The 14,057-nt window shown below is 45.5% G+C and overlaps 1 protein-coding gene across 3 annotated transcripts in view; it reads left to right on the top strand.

Moving 5' to 3' along the window:
* Positions 1-13,224, top strand: part of LOC109888422 (probable methyltransferase-like protein 15) — a 116,349-nt gene extending 103,125 nt beyond the window's left edge. For 2 of the 3 annotated variants that reach the window (XM_020479605.2, XM_020479606.2), the window contains exon 6: positions 9,079-13,224. In XM_020479605.2, the coding sequence (XP_020335194.2) occupies positions 9,079-9,512 (434 nt within the window). In that variant the 3' untranslated portion in view covers positions 9,513-13,224. The other variant, XM_031831083.1, reaches the window with a different exon arrangement.
* The last annotated feature ends 833 nt before the right edge of the window (positions 13,225-14,057 follow it).

The following is a 14,057-nucleotide window of genomic DNA, read 5'->3' as shown; positions in this document are numbered from 1 at the left end:
GGAGTAGTGGCCCTGCAGCTCTGCTATACTGAGTAGTAGCCCTGCAGCTCTTCTGTAAGGAATAGTTGCCCTGCAGCTCTTCTGTAAGGAGTAGTAGCCCTGCAGCTCTTCTGTAAGGAGTAGTAGCCCTGCAGCTCTACTGTAAGGAGTAGTAGCCCTGCAGCTCTTCTGTAAGGACTAGTATCCCTGCAGCTCTTCTGTAAGGACTAGTATCCCTGCAGCTCTTCTATAAGGACTAGTAGCCCTGCAGCTCTTCTATAAGGACTAGTAGCCCTGCAACTCTTCTATAAGGAGTAGTAGCCCTGCAGCTCTTCTATACGGAGTAGTAGCCCTGCAGCCCCTTCTATAAGGAGTAGTAGCCCTGCAGCCCCTTCTATAAGGAGTAGTAGCCCTGCAGCTCTTCTATAAGGAGTAGTAGCCCTGCAGCTCTTCTATAAGGAGTAGTAGCCCTGCAGCTCTTCTATAAGGAGTAGTAGCCCTGCAGCTCTTCTATAAGGAGTAGTAGCCCTGCAGCTCTTCTATAAGGAGTAGTAGCCCTGCAGCTCTTCTATAAGGAGTAGTAGCCCTGCAGCTCTTCTATAAGGAGTAGTAGCCCTGCAGCTCTTCTGTAAGGAGTAGTAGCCCTGCAGCTCTGCTATATGGAGTAGTAGCCCTGCAGCTCTGCTATACGGAGTACTAGCCCTGCAGCTCTTCTGTAAGGAGTAGTAGCCCTGCAGCTCTTCTGTAAGGAGTAGTAGCCCTGCAGCTCTGCTATACGGAGTAGTAGCCCTGCAGCTCTGCTATACGGAGTAGTAGCCCTGCAGCTCTGCTATACAGAGTAGTAGCCCTGCAGCTCTGATATACGGAGTAGTAGCCCTGCAGCTCTTCTGTAAGGAGTAATAGCCCTGCAGCTCTGCTATACGGAGTAGTAGCCCTGCAGCTCTGCTATACGGAGTAGTGGCCCTGCAGCTCTGCTATACTGAGTAGTAGCCCTGCAGCTCTTCTGTAAGGAATAGTTGCCCTGCAGTTCTTCTGTAAGGAGTAGTAGCCCTGCAGCTCTTCTGTAAGGAGTAGTAGCCCTGCAGCTCTTCTGTAAGGAGTAATAGCCCTGCAGCTCTGCTATACGGAGTAGTAGCCCTGCAGCTCTGCTATACGGAGTAGTGGCCCTGCAGCTCTGCTATACTGGGTAGTAGCCCTGCAGCTCTTCTGTAAGGAATAGTTGCCCTGCAGTTCTTCTGTAAGGAGTAGTAGCCCTGCAGCTCTTCTGTAAGGAGTAGTAGCCCTGCAACTCTTCTGTAAGGAATAGTTGTCCTGCAGCTCTTCTATAAGGAGTAGTAGCCCTGCAGCTCTTCTGTAAGGAGTAGTAGCCCTGCAGCTCTTCTGTAAGGAGTAATAGCCCTGCAGCTCTGCTATACGGAGTAGTAGCCCTGCAGCTCTGCTATACGGAGTAGTGGCCCTGCAGCTCTGCTATACTGGGTAGTAGCCCTGCAGCTCTTCTGTAAGGAATAGTTGCCCTGCAGTTCTTCTGTAAGGAGTAGTAGCCCTGCAGCTCTGCTATACGGAGTAGTAGCCCTGCAGCTCTGCTATACGGAGTAGTAGCCCTGCAGCTCTGATATACGGAGTAGTAGCCCTGCAGCCCTTCTGTAAGGAGTTGTAGCCCTGCAGCTCTTCTGTAATGAGTAGTAGCCCTGCAGCTCTGCTATACGGAGTAGCAGCTCTGCTATACGGAGTAGCAGCTCTGCTATACGGAGTAGTAGCCCTGCAGCTCTGCTATACGGAGTAGTAGCCCTGCAGCTCTTCTGTAAGGAGTAGTAGCCCTGCAGCTCTGCTATACGGAGTAGTAGCCCTGCAGCTCTGCTATATGGAGTAGTAGCCCTGCAGCTCTGCTATTCGGAGTAGTAGCCCTGCAGCTCTGATATACGGAGTAGTAGCCCTGCAGCTCTTCTGTAATGAGTAATAGCCCTGCAGCTCTGATATACGGAGTAGTAGCCCTGCAGCTCTGCTATACGGAGTAGTAGCCCTGCAGCTCTTCTGTAAGGAATAGTTGCCCTGCAGCTCTTCTATAAGGAGTAGTAGCCCTGGAGCTCTACTGTAAGGAGTAGTAGCCCTGCAGCTCTTCTGTAAGGAGTAGTAGCCCTGCAGCTCTGCTATACGGAGTAGTAGCCCTGCAGCTCTGCTATACGGAGTAGTAGCCCTGCAGCTCTGCTATACGGAGTAGTAGCCCTGCAGCTCTTCTATACGGAGTAGTAGCCCTGCAGCTCTGCTATATGGAGTAGTAGCCCTGCAGCTCTGCTATTCGGAGTAGTAGCCCTGCAGCTCTGATATACGGAGTAGTAGCCCTGCAGCTCTTCTGTAAGGAGTAATAGCCCTGCAGCTCTGATATACGGAGTAGTAGCCCTGCAGCTCTGCTATACGGAGTAGTAGCCCTGCAGCTCTTTTGTAAGGAGTAGTGGCCCTGCAGCTCTGCTATACTGAGTAGTAGCCCTGCAGCTCTTCTGTAAATAATAGTTGCCCTGCAGCTCTACTGTAAGGAGTAGTAGCCCTGCAGCTCTTCTGTAAGGAGTAGTAGCCCTGCAGCTCTTCTGTAAGGAGTAGTAGCCCTGCAGCTCTTCTGTAAGGAGTAGTAGCCCTGCAGCTCTTCTGTAAGGACTAGTAGCCCTGCAGCTCTTCTATAAGGAATAGTAGCCCTGCAGCTCTTCTATAAGGACTAGTAGCCCTGCAGCTCTTCTATAAGGAGTAGTAGCCCTGCAGCTCTTCTATAAGGAGTAGTAGCCCTGCAGCTCTTCTATAAGGAGTAGTAGCCCTGCAGCTCTTCTATATGGAGTAGTAGCCCTGCAGCTCTGCTATACGGAGTAGTAGCCCTGCAGCTCTTCTATAAGGAGTAGTAGCCCTGCAGCTCTTCTGTAAAGAGTAGTAGCCCTGCAGCTCTTCTATAAGGAGTAGCAGCCCTGCAGCTCTTCTGTAAGGAGTAGTAGCCCTGCAGCTCTTCTGTAAGGAGTAGTAGCCCTGCACCTCTTCTGTAAGGAGTAGTAGCCCTGCAGCTCTGCTATACGGAGTAGCAGCTCTGCTATACGGAGTAGCAGCTCTGCTATACGGAGTAGTAGCCCTGCAGCTCTGCTATACGGAGTAGTAGCCCTGCAGCTCTGCTATACGGAGTAGTAGCCCTGCAGCTCTTCTGTAAGGAGTAGTAGCCCTGCAGCTCTGCTATACGGAGTAGTAGCCCTGCAGCTCTGCTATATGGAGTAGTAGCCCTGCAGCTCTGCTATTCGGAGTAGTAGCCCTGCAGCTCTGATATACGGAGTAGTAGCCCTGCAGCTCTTCTGTAAGGAGTAATAGCCCTGCAGCTCTGATATACGGAGTAGTAGCCCTGCAGCTCTGCTATACGGAGTAGTAGCCCTGCAGCTCTTTTGTAAGGAGTAGTGGCCCTGCAGCTCTGCTATACTGAGTAGTAGCCCTGCAGCTCTTCTGTAAGGAATAGTTGCCCTGCAGCTCTTCTGTAAGGAGTAGTAGCCCTGCAGCTCTTCTGTAAGGAGTAGTAGCCCTGCAGCTCTACTGTAAGGAGTAGTAGCCCTGCAGCTCTTCTGTAAGGAGTAGTAGCCCTGCAGCTCTACTGTAAGGAGTAGTAGCCCTGCAGCTCTTCTGTAAGGAGTAGTAGCCCTGCAGCTCTTCTGTAAGGACTAGTATCCCTGCAGCTCTTCTATAAGGAATAGTAGCCCTGCAGCTCTTCTATAAGGACTAGTAGCCCTGCAACTCTTCTATAAGGAGTAGTAGCCCTGCAGCTCTTCTATACGGAGTAGTAGCCCTGCAGCCCCTTCTATAAGGAGTAGTAGCCCTGCAGCCCCTTCTATAAGGAGTAGTAGCCCTGCAGCTCTTCTATAAGGAGTAGTAGCCCTGCAGCTCTTCTATAAGGAGTAGTAGCCCTGCAGCTCTTCTATAAGGAGTAGTAGCCCTGCAGCTCTTCTATAAGGAGTAGTAGCCCTGCAGCTCTTCTATAAGGAGTAGTAGCCCTGCAGCTCTTCTATAAGGAGTAGTAGTCCTGCAGCTCTTCTGTAAGGAGTAGTAGCCCTGCAGCTCTGCTATATGGATTAGTAGCCCTGCAGCTCTGCTATACTGAGTAGTAGCCCTGCAGCTCTTCTGTAAGGAGTAGTAGCCCTGCAGCTCTGCTATACGGAGTAGTAGACCTGCAGCTCTGCTATACGGAGTAGTAGCCCTGCAGCTCTGATATACGGAGTAGTAGCCCTGCAGCTCTTCTGTAAGGAGTAATAGCCCTGCAGCTCTGCTATACGGAGTAGTAGCCCTGCAGCTCTGCTATACGGAGTAGTGGCCCTGCAGCTCTGCTATACTGAGTAGTAGCCCTGCAGCTCTTCTGTAAGGAATAGTTGCCCTGCAGCTCTTCTGTAAGGAATAGTTGCCCTGCAGCTCTTCTGTAAGGAGTAGTAGCCCTGCAGCTCTTCTGTAAGGAGTAGTAGCCCTGCAGCTCTTCTGTAAGGAATAGTTGTCCTGCAGCTCTTCTATAAGGAGTAGTAGCCCTGCAGCTCTGCTATACGGAGTAGTAGCCCTGCAGCTCTGCTATACGGAGTAGTAGCCCTGCAGCTCTGCTATACGGAGTAGTAGCCCTGCAGCTCTGATATACGGAGTAGTAGCCCTGCAGCTCTTCTGTAAGGAGTAGTAGCCCTGCAGCTCTTCTATAAGGAGTAGTAGCCCTGCAGCTCTTCTATAAGGAGTAGTAGCCCTGCAGCTCTTCTGTAAGGAATAGTTGCCCTGCAGCTCTTCTATAAGGAGTAGTAGCCCTGCAGCTCTACTGTAAGGAGTAGTAGCCCTGCAGCTCTTCTGTAAGGAGTAGTAGCCCTGCAGCTCTGCTATACGGAGTAGTAGCCCTGCAGCTCTGCTAAACGGAGTAGTAGCCTTGCAGCTCTGCTATACGGAGTAGTAGCCCTGCAGCTCTGCTATACGGAGTAGTAGCCCTGCAGCTCTTCTATAAGGAGTAGTAGCCCTGCAGCTCTTCTATAAGGAGTAGTAGCCCTGCAGCCCCTTCTATAAGGAGAAGTAGCCCTGCAGCCCCTTCTATAAGGAGTAGTAGCCCTGCAGCTCTTCTATAAGGAGTAGTAGCCCTGCAGCTCTTCTATAAGGAGTAGTAGCCCTGCAGCTCTTCTATAAGGAGTAGTAGCCCTGCAGCTCTTCTATAAGGAGTAGTAGCCCTGCAGCTCTTCTATAAGGAGTAGTAGCCCTGCAGCTCTTCTATAAGGAGTAGTAGCCCTGCAGCTCTTCTGTAAGGAGTAGTAGCCCTGCAGCTCTTCTGTAAGGAGTAGTAGCCCTGCAGCTCTTCTGTAAGGAGTAGTAGCCCTGTAGCTCTTCTATAAGTAGTAGTAGCCCTGCAGCTCTTCTATAAGGAGTAGTAGCCCTGCAGCTCTTCTATAAGGAGTAGTAGCCCTGCAGCTCTTCTATAAGGAGTAGTAGCCCTGCAGCTCTTCTATAAGGAGTAGTAGCCCTGCAGCTCTTCTGTAAGGAGTAGTAGCCCTGCAGCTCTTCTGTAAGGAGTAGTAGCCCTGCAGCTCTTCTGTAAGGAGCAGTAGCCCTGTAGCTCTTCTATAAGTAGTAGTAGCCCTGCAGCTCTTCTATAAGGAGTAGTAGCCCTGCAGCTCTTCTGTAAGGAGTAGTAGCCCTGCCTTTTACATTTCCTTTCCATTCACCTGTATTATGAAAATGTAGTGACGTACTAATTCAAATAGTTCCTGCCTCAATAGAGCCATTCAGAGTTAATTGTACTGAACGTAATTCCGAAATTAGAATTTGATTCATCTGTTTACTAACCTCTTTAGCAGAGCTAGCTAAAGGACATGGATCTGATTTCATGTAGAGAAAAACACCACAGAAATAGACAAACCAGTCAAATAAATATGACTTAACCAACCCATAGGTTATATAAATTGATATGAATACAACTAAACATTTTAGGGGGAATGATGAACAAAATCTACAATCCACTAACAAATCAAATAGTAGACTATTAGAATTAATTTAGTGTGTTTAGCTTACATACATTTGCATAACACAATCATGCAGTTTTGCTTCAGTTATGGCTCCAATATATTAATTCTAAGCCAATTGTCGCCCAACCCCTTCCCTGCCAGAGTCAACAGTAATGCCTAATGAGTCCTCCCTACCCCCTCTCGCTTGCACCCCAGCATCTATTTTGTTACAAATTAAGCAGTGGTGGTTGGGTTGTTGAAGGTGTTGAGACACCATTATGACAGGTACCTTGAGAGCCTTTTACTCCCCCCACTCACTCCCTCCCTCCATACATCCCCTTGTCTCTCTCTTCCTTCCTTTGTGTAAACCCACACAGCTGTGGCTGACTGAGGCCCCTAAAATGTTTTCAAATATACATATATATTTTTTAAGAACTCCTAACATATTATTATGGAGCGCAATCCTTTTAGCCCATATAGCAGGGGTCAGCAACATGTTATTTTGTCAAATAAGACCGTAATATTCAGGAATTCAGCTTACAATGTATTTAATTCTCAACAACAACAAAAAGTTGTGTGTATGTATATATATATATATATATATGTCATGGCTCAATGTAATCAAGGTATGAAATTATTGTATTTGAAAATAACAATCTCTTTTTAGGCTAAGATGTGGTCAATTTGCAGTGTAAAATGATTCTAATTATGTTCCGGCCCCCTTACCATCCGTTCCGACAAAAATAGGCCCGCTGGTGAATCTAGTTGTCTACCCCTGCCATATAGGCTCTGTTATTCACTGGGTCAGAGTGGTGCATCCAACCACTAATTCATCTGAAATGGACTCAAGGTGTTGAGAGTTAACGCAGCAGAGGGAACAGGCACATCCTTGATATGGTGATGGACACAGCTAGTGAGGATAACGGAACTGCTTGTAGGAGTATGTGGCCTTTCAACTCAACATTCACTCACGTGACGGAGGCTGTTAGTAATGGCTGTTTGCCTCGCAATAAATGCATTGTGTCAGTGTGAAGTTTGCCCAGCTAAATGGACACCCTAGTTTTCTTCAATTACAAATGAACTGCCCTTAGAATTGCAACGCTGTGTTGATTTCTAAATCACACTTTTCCAGGGTTAAACAACCTCAAAAGAATAACATTCTAATGTGAATTCTAAGTCAAGTTGAGAGAATGTTTTCTATCATCGTCATGGTGTCTGCAACTTAGCGGTGACATTAGGCGGTGGTGTTTCACTAACCACAGACTGTGAATAAGGCGGTGGTTTCAGCTCACAGAAACAAATCATCACCACGGCATAAGCCCAAGCTCCATTGAGAGTTCACGAGCAGTCCGTTGCACTCATGCCTCAAGCGCTGACAATATTAATGATGTAATACATCCTCAAGTGCCTCACTGCTTTATAGAACACAGGATTTATGAACTAATAATCAAGCATCAGTCTGAAATACTCTGGTGCATAAACAGGCAGCGTATGGCTGCCTAGGAATGGTTCTTCCAGGACTCCAAAGGAAGCCATGTAATTTGGATCCCTTATCTTTAGTAGCGTGTTGTTCCACAGTGCAGGACTGTCCTTATGGAGAAGTAATTGCTGTAATATGATTGTGAAGTGAATGTCTTTCCCTGACCCTCTTTATAGAAACAAAATCAGATGGAGAAGAACATGTACAGCTCAGCGATACCCTTTCATTTCATAGCAAGACAGAGTCCATCACGTCAGCCTTCGGACCAGACAATCACCAGGGGTAACATCACCTGGAGAAGAAATGTATTTAAACAAGGGCATTCTTATGTTTCTTAGACTAAATTCTTCGTTAATAATTAAGCTTTTTTGTCATTCTTCCAGATTTTATGTCAGGGTTGTAGCAAATAACATTAGACAAACATATTTTTAGATTATTATTTATCCATTAGCGATGAAGACAAAGTGATTGGTCTTATAAAATAGGAATAACCACCACATCCCAAAGGGGTTTCAGAACTCCGCTGCCTCCAACAGGTCTGGAGGATTTGGTGTCTGTTTGGCAATGCTATTTGTTCAGTTGATCAATGAGAATGTTTGGATATAGCTAGATTTGTTAGCTTTCCCAGTCTGCCTGTTTGTGGCATCTTTGCTTTTTTTTCTCATGCGCTCTAGCTGTGGGACCCTTGAAAGATGAATTAGAGAGAGAACAACTTGGTGAGGCTGGGCCACGGCCGCAGCGCAGGTTTTCTATTGATTGCTGGGTGACTCACAGTCAGTGCTGTCTAACGCAGGAGGAGAGAAATGCCACACTGCTCTCTCTCCCCCTCTCTCTCTTGCTTTCTCTCTTGCTCTCTCTCCTCTTCTCTTCTCCCCCCTCTTGCGCTTTCTCTCTTGCTCTCTCTCCTCTTCTCCCCCCTCTTGCGCTCTCTCTCCCGCCCTCCAGGTCTTCTCCTCTCACGTACACACATGGGCTGGGTCCTACGTCAATGCTGGCATTACTCTGGACAGGGGACACCAAAGCTCCAGATAGGAAACAGAGCAGCGCTTCAGCAGCCAGGAAGGCACTGCAGTCTGGACCCCTTGCCTGTCAATCAGTGCCAGGGAGCAGGGAGGAGTGGTCGTGCTCTTCACCCAGCACAGATTGTTTTGTGGCACTTCAAACAGTACCAAATGCAAACATGACCATCTGAGCTTACTTGAACACAGTCTGTCTGAACATGGCGTCATCAAACCACACAAGCAAAGGCAACTATTATAGGGTATTTGCTAGAAATGGGGGGGATGAAAAGACAGTAATCTGAGTGAGAACCACAACTTTATTTTCAATATTATCACAAGCACCTGTTTATTTACAGGTTTTACTTACTGTCATTGTCAATCACATATTAAAGCTGCAGCCTGGACAGGATATGGGAAAATGTGGCTATGATTGGGGCTTATTCAGACTGGGAGTTAGGTTAAAAACTAAGCGTCATTAGAGAGCTGAGAGACTTTTGGTCTGTTGCTGAGAACCACGTGTCTCCTGGATAGAATGTGAAACATTTCAGGCATTCTGCTCTCAAGATGAATAACATGCTTCCTGCGCTATATAAATGCTTCATGTCATTTGTTTGATTTATTTAAAATAAAATAATTTCTTTGTCTCTAGGATCTTTTGCTGCCAGCGCTCTCTATGCCCGCAAAGATCGGCTTCAGCGACCCTCACACGTTGCCACCAAGACGTTTCAGGCGCTGCGTATGTTTGTCAATGATGAGCTGAATGAACTGCATGCTGGACTCTGCACTGCTCAGACAGTGCTTAAACCTGGTGGCCGCCTCTGTGTGCTGACCTTCCATTCACTAGAGGACCGCTTGGTAAAGCGTTTTCTCCATGGAGAGGATGTAGGTGCCCCACCCCGTCGGAGTGTCCGTCAGAGAGTCCAGCGATGGGAGGAAGAGGAGGAGGAAGAAGAGAAGGGTGGGGAAAAGGACAGTGGTCACTGGGTTGACCTGCAGAGAGGGGTGCTGATGCCACAGGCAGAAGACGTACTGGAGAACCCACGGGGACGCTCAGCCAAACTCAGGGCAGCATTCAAACAATAACCCTCTGGAACTTGGCCTCAACCTGCACCAATTAAATCCTCCTTGTTTTTAACTAGACTACAGAACCACCAGGCTGGTCTTCGTCAGACACACATGGTGTCGGTCGGGTGACATACAGAACAAGTGCCTTGTTAATGGTGGAACGCTGAGGCTGACTGGTGTTTAACTGCCATGCACTAACAGTCAACAATCCATGTAGGCATGTGCTCTTTAGTTCGTAGTATACTGTGTGTTGGCACAGAGTTTTTATTTAATTTAGTTTAAGTGATTTATGTACCATTTTTTAAGTATAGGAAATAAAATTGTGCTGAAGTCTAAGTTGAAGATAACAAAGGTTAAGACAAGGATTCTAATATCCCATAACTCTTTGCATAAATGAGATATAATTAGAAAACAAAGGGGCCAGCTATGCTAGTTAGCAACGGCGCTGGTCCCATGAATCTGTTTATTTTTCGAAATATTCTAATCTGGGTATCTTCAACCTAGGTTGAAGCCAGAGATACAGAAGACAAAAAGTCTCTCACTCACTCACTCAATTTGTACTGCATTACTTTATGGCTGAGCTGACAAAGTTGCATACAGTAACAGTTCTGTCTTGATTTCTGAGTTTCCTCAGTTCTCCCCGTTGGCTGAACCCATAATGTCTTTGCTCTCTTGACTGATTCAGAACAATGTTGCCTCCAACCGACTGATGAGTATCCAGATCAACGGATGTAGGCACTAACCTCCCTCACTGATGTCTGTATACTCCAACTTCCTAGGTAGTTTTGGCCGAATGTGTACTGCACTGCATGAATCAGTAATGTCTTTAAATACCAAGTGACTCAAGTGTCACAAGTGGCGGTGAATGAGAGGATGACTGTTTCGTTCATGAGCCTTCTCCTCCAACTGTTAACAGATGAGGTGTTTTGATCTGTGCTATTGGACTTTGTCTATTTGTAATTGCTCCATCAAGAGGATCAACACTTTTCTTCCCCTCTGTCTCATTCTGTACACTCTAAATATACACTTCTTGTTACCTTGGAAACTAAACAGCACAAGTAACATTTAACTGTGTTTAAATGTGCTTTCTGTTTTAATCTTCTGCGAAACGATGCCGTATGTAGAATTTTGACGCCCCTCTCTTTGAGGTCAGTCGACGTCACACAGTCGTCATGGTTATTTGAATTAAATTTGAAATAAGAATGGTAATCCTGTTTGATCTGGTCTTTAATGGATGGTCCAAGGGTTCTAAGCCACTTACTCTGTAGACCCCCATTTCTCCCATCTAATCAGGAATGATTCAGACATGGAACACCTGGTGTTTGGAATCTGAATTCAAAACTAAAAATGTGACTCTCACTTTTGATGACCACTATATAACTGTGACTCATAATCGTGCAACTGGTGACAATTCCAACCATAAATTCTTCTATAGATATCCGCCAGCACCTGTACACATCATCTGCCTTTTCCTTCCTGTACACCCTCTCTGCCACCTGATCAAATTAAAGCTTTCTTCAGTTCTCCCAAGTTTGTCTAACTTTAACCAATTTAACAAACTTTGCTTTGTTTCTACCCACTTCTCATAACCTGTCAACTTTTGTCTTTTGCTAGTTCGGAATGAACCCTCAACATGTAGCAAATTCCACATTCTTCTTTACACTCAAATCTATCAAGTCTTTTGTATTAACTAAAGCTGTCAAATTGTTGTCAGTTTTCTCTGTTTTACACTGCATGCTCTTGTTCATGGATCCTGATTTGGCAATATTAAGACTTGTAACGTACAGTTGTGGCCAAAAGCTTTGAGAATGACACAAATATTAATTTTCACAAAGTTTGCTGCTTCAGTGTCTTTAGATATTTTTGTCAGATGCTACTATGTAATACTGAAGTATAATTACAAGTATTTCATAAGTGTCAAAGGCTTTTATTGACAATTACATGAAGTTGATGGAAAGAGTCAATATTTGCAGTGTTGACCCTTCTTTTTCAAGACCTCTGCAATCCGCCCTGGCATGCTGTCAATTAACTTCTGGGCCACATCCTGACTGATGGAAGCCCATTCTTGCATAATCAATGCTTGGCGTTTGTCAGAATTTGTGGGTTTTTGTTTGTCCACCTGTCTCTTGAGGATTGACCACAATTCTCAATGGGATTAAGGTCTGGGGAGTTTCCTGGCCATGGACCCAAAATATCGATGTTTTGTTCCCCGAGCCACATAGTTTTCACTTTTGCCTTATGGCAAGGTGCTCCATCATGCTGGAAAAGGCATTGTTCGTCACCAAACTGTTCCTGGATGGTTGGGAGAAGTTGCTCTCAGAGGATGTGTTGGTACCATTCTTTATTCATGGCTATGTTCTTAGGCAAAAGTGAGCCCAGTCCCTTGGCTGAGAAGCAACCCCACACATAAATGGTCTCAGGATGCTTTACTGTTGGCATGACACAGGACTGATGGTAGCGCTCACCTTGTCTTCTCCAGACAAGCTTTTTTTCCGGATGCCCCAAAAAAATCGGAAAGGGGATTCATCAAAATTACTTTACCCCAGTCCTCAGCAGTCCAATCCCTGTACCTTTTGCAGAATATCAGTCTGTACTTGACACCAGGCCATGCTCCAAAAATATTTGGCTCACTGTGCATTCAGATGTACTCACACCTGCCTGCTGCCATTCCTGAGCAAGCTCTGTACTGGTGGTGCCCCTATCCCGCAGCTGAATCAACTTTAGGAGACAGTCCTGGCGCTTGCTGGACTTTCTTGGGCGCCCTGAAGCCTTCTTCACAACAATTGAACCGCTCTCCTTGAACTTCTTGATGATCTGATAAATGGTTGATTTAGGTGCAATCTTACTGGCAACAATGTCCTTGCCTGTGAAGCCCTTTTTGTGCAAAGCAATGACGACGGCACGTGTTTCCTTGCAGGTAACCATGGTTGACAGAGGAAGAACAATGATTCCAAGCACCACCCTCCTTTTCAAGCTTCCAGTCTGTTATTCGACCTCAATCAGTATGACAGAGTAATCTCCAGCCTTGTCCTCGTCAACACTTACACCTGTGTTAACGAGAGAATCAATGTCAGCTGGTCCTTTTGTGGCAGGGCTGAAATGCAGTGGAAATGTTTTTTTGTGGATTCAGTTAATTTGCATGGCCAATAGGGACTTGGCAGTTAATTGCAATTCATCTGATCACTCTTCATAACATTCTGGAGTATATGCAAATTGCTATCATACAAACTGAAGCAGCAGACTTTGTGAAAATTAATATTTGTGTCATTCTCAAAACTTTTGGCCATGACTGTACATTGTGAACATCAATGGAGTTAATCTTGAGCATAAAGCAGATATGTCAGTGGTTGTAAATGAGACTGACCTGTGCTTGTATGTTCTCAATTACCATGGAAACAGTGGCATAAGTGAACAGTCGTTGGGATAACTTGCTCTGTTATTAACAGCCATGAATCAATCCTTGGATTGAATTACTACCCAGTAATAAGTAGTACCTACCAGGAAGATGTTAATCAGTTCTCAGAAGCCTGTTTGTGGCTAAGTCTTTCAGTGTGCAGACAAGAGTTACACACGTCCGTCCCCATGTACTAACAAAAGGTGTGTATTGGGTCAGTTGCCATAGGAACAAACTCACAAAACCGATTTCTTAACTCACCTCAGTTTTCTGAGAAGGGATTTACAGAGGAAAATTGTAACTGAATGCAAATAAAAAAATGAAATCCAGTCCTTTTCTCTGTGTATGCTTCGGTTGTTTGCTATATGTCTCAAAAAGGAATAGATTTGACAGCCTTGACCATATTGGAATACTCCTTTCTGTCAGGAGACAAAGGATAAAGCTATGAATGGATCTGCTTTCTTCATTAACGATTTGACACTTTTACAGATGTTTCCACAAGTTTGGCTATATTTACAATGGGAGGGGCAATGAAAGTATGTTTAACACTTCCTGTTACCTGCTCTGTGCATTAGCTTTGGGCTGTTCATTCTAGACCAAAATTAATACATTCATCTCATAACTCCACCCTGACTTTGCGTACTGTTTCTTTTAATGTACCAATTAAAAATGTGAGTCAACAGAATATCTGGGCAAGTAATGAGATACCTGCTTGCCTTCATTCTAATTAGCCATAATTAGACACCTTTTGTCCATTATGTGAAATCCTGAGTGGGCTGAGTGGAGATGGTATGGTGGTGGGGGGTAGGCTATTTGTGGAGGTTGGGCGTGCACGCTGGATCCCTGCTGTCGAGTCACCTTGGAAAAGGGAAATTATATTGATAATAAGTCTTGGAACACTATCCATAGCTTTGAAAAAGGAAGTATAGATTGAAGAATATAAAAGAAATATAATATATGAAATATGCATTTAATGAAAAAAGTGGGTAGAATCATGTTAAGATTCAATTAGTATGGCTGAAAAAATGACATCCTCTTGAAATTGGGAAAACGTCAATGATTGAAGACATGTCCATGACCCAACCAATGAAATCGGAGCTCTACATGCGTGTGTAGGCTGTGTGTGTGCTGTGCATTCTTGCTAAACTGGGAGATGAACAAAGGAGCTG

This window comes from Oncorhynchus kisutch, linkage group LG8, assembly GCF_002021735.2.
Source record: "Oncorhynchus kisutch isolate 150728-3 linkage group LG8, Okis_V2, whole genome shotgun sequence".
In the NCBI taxonomy this organism is placed as follows: Eukaryota; Metazoa; Chordata; class Actinopteri; order Salmoniformes; family Salmonidae; genus Oncorhynchus; species Oncorhynchus kisutch.
The sequence above is the reverse complement of the archived record's forward strand: the minus strand, read 5'-3'. Positions and strand labels throughout refer to the sequence as shown.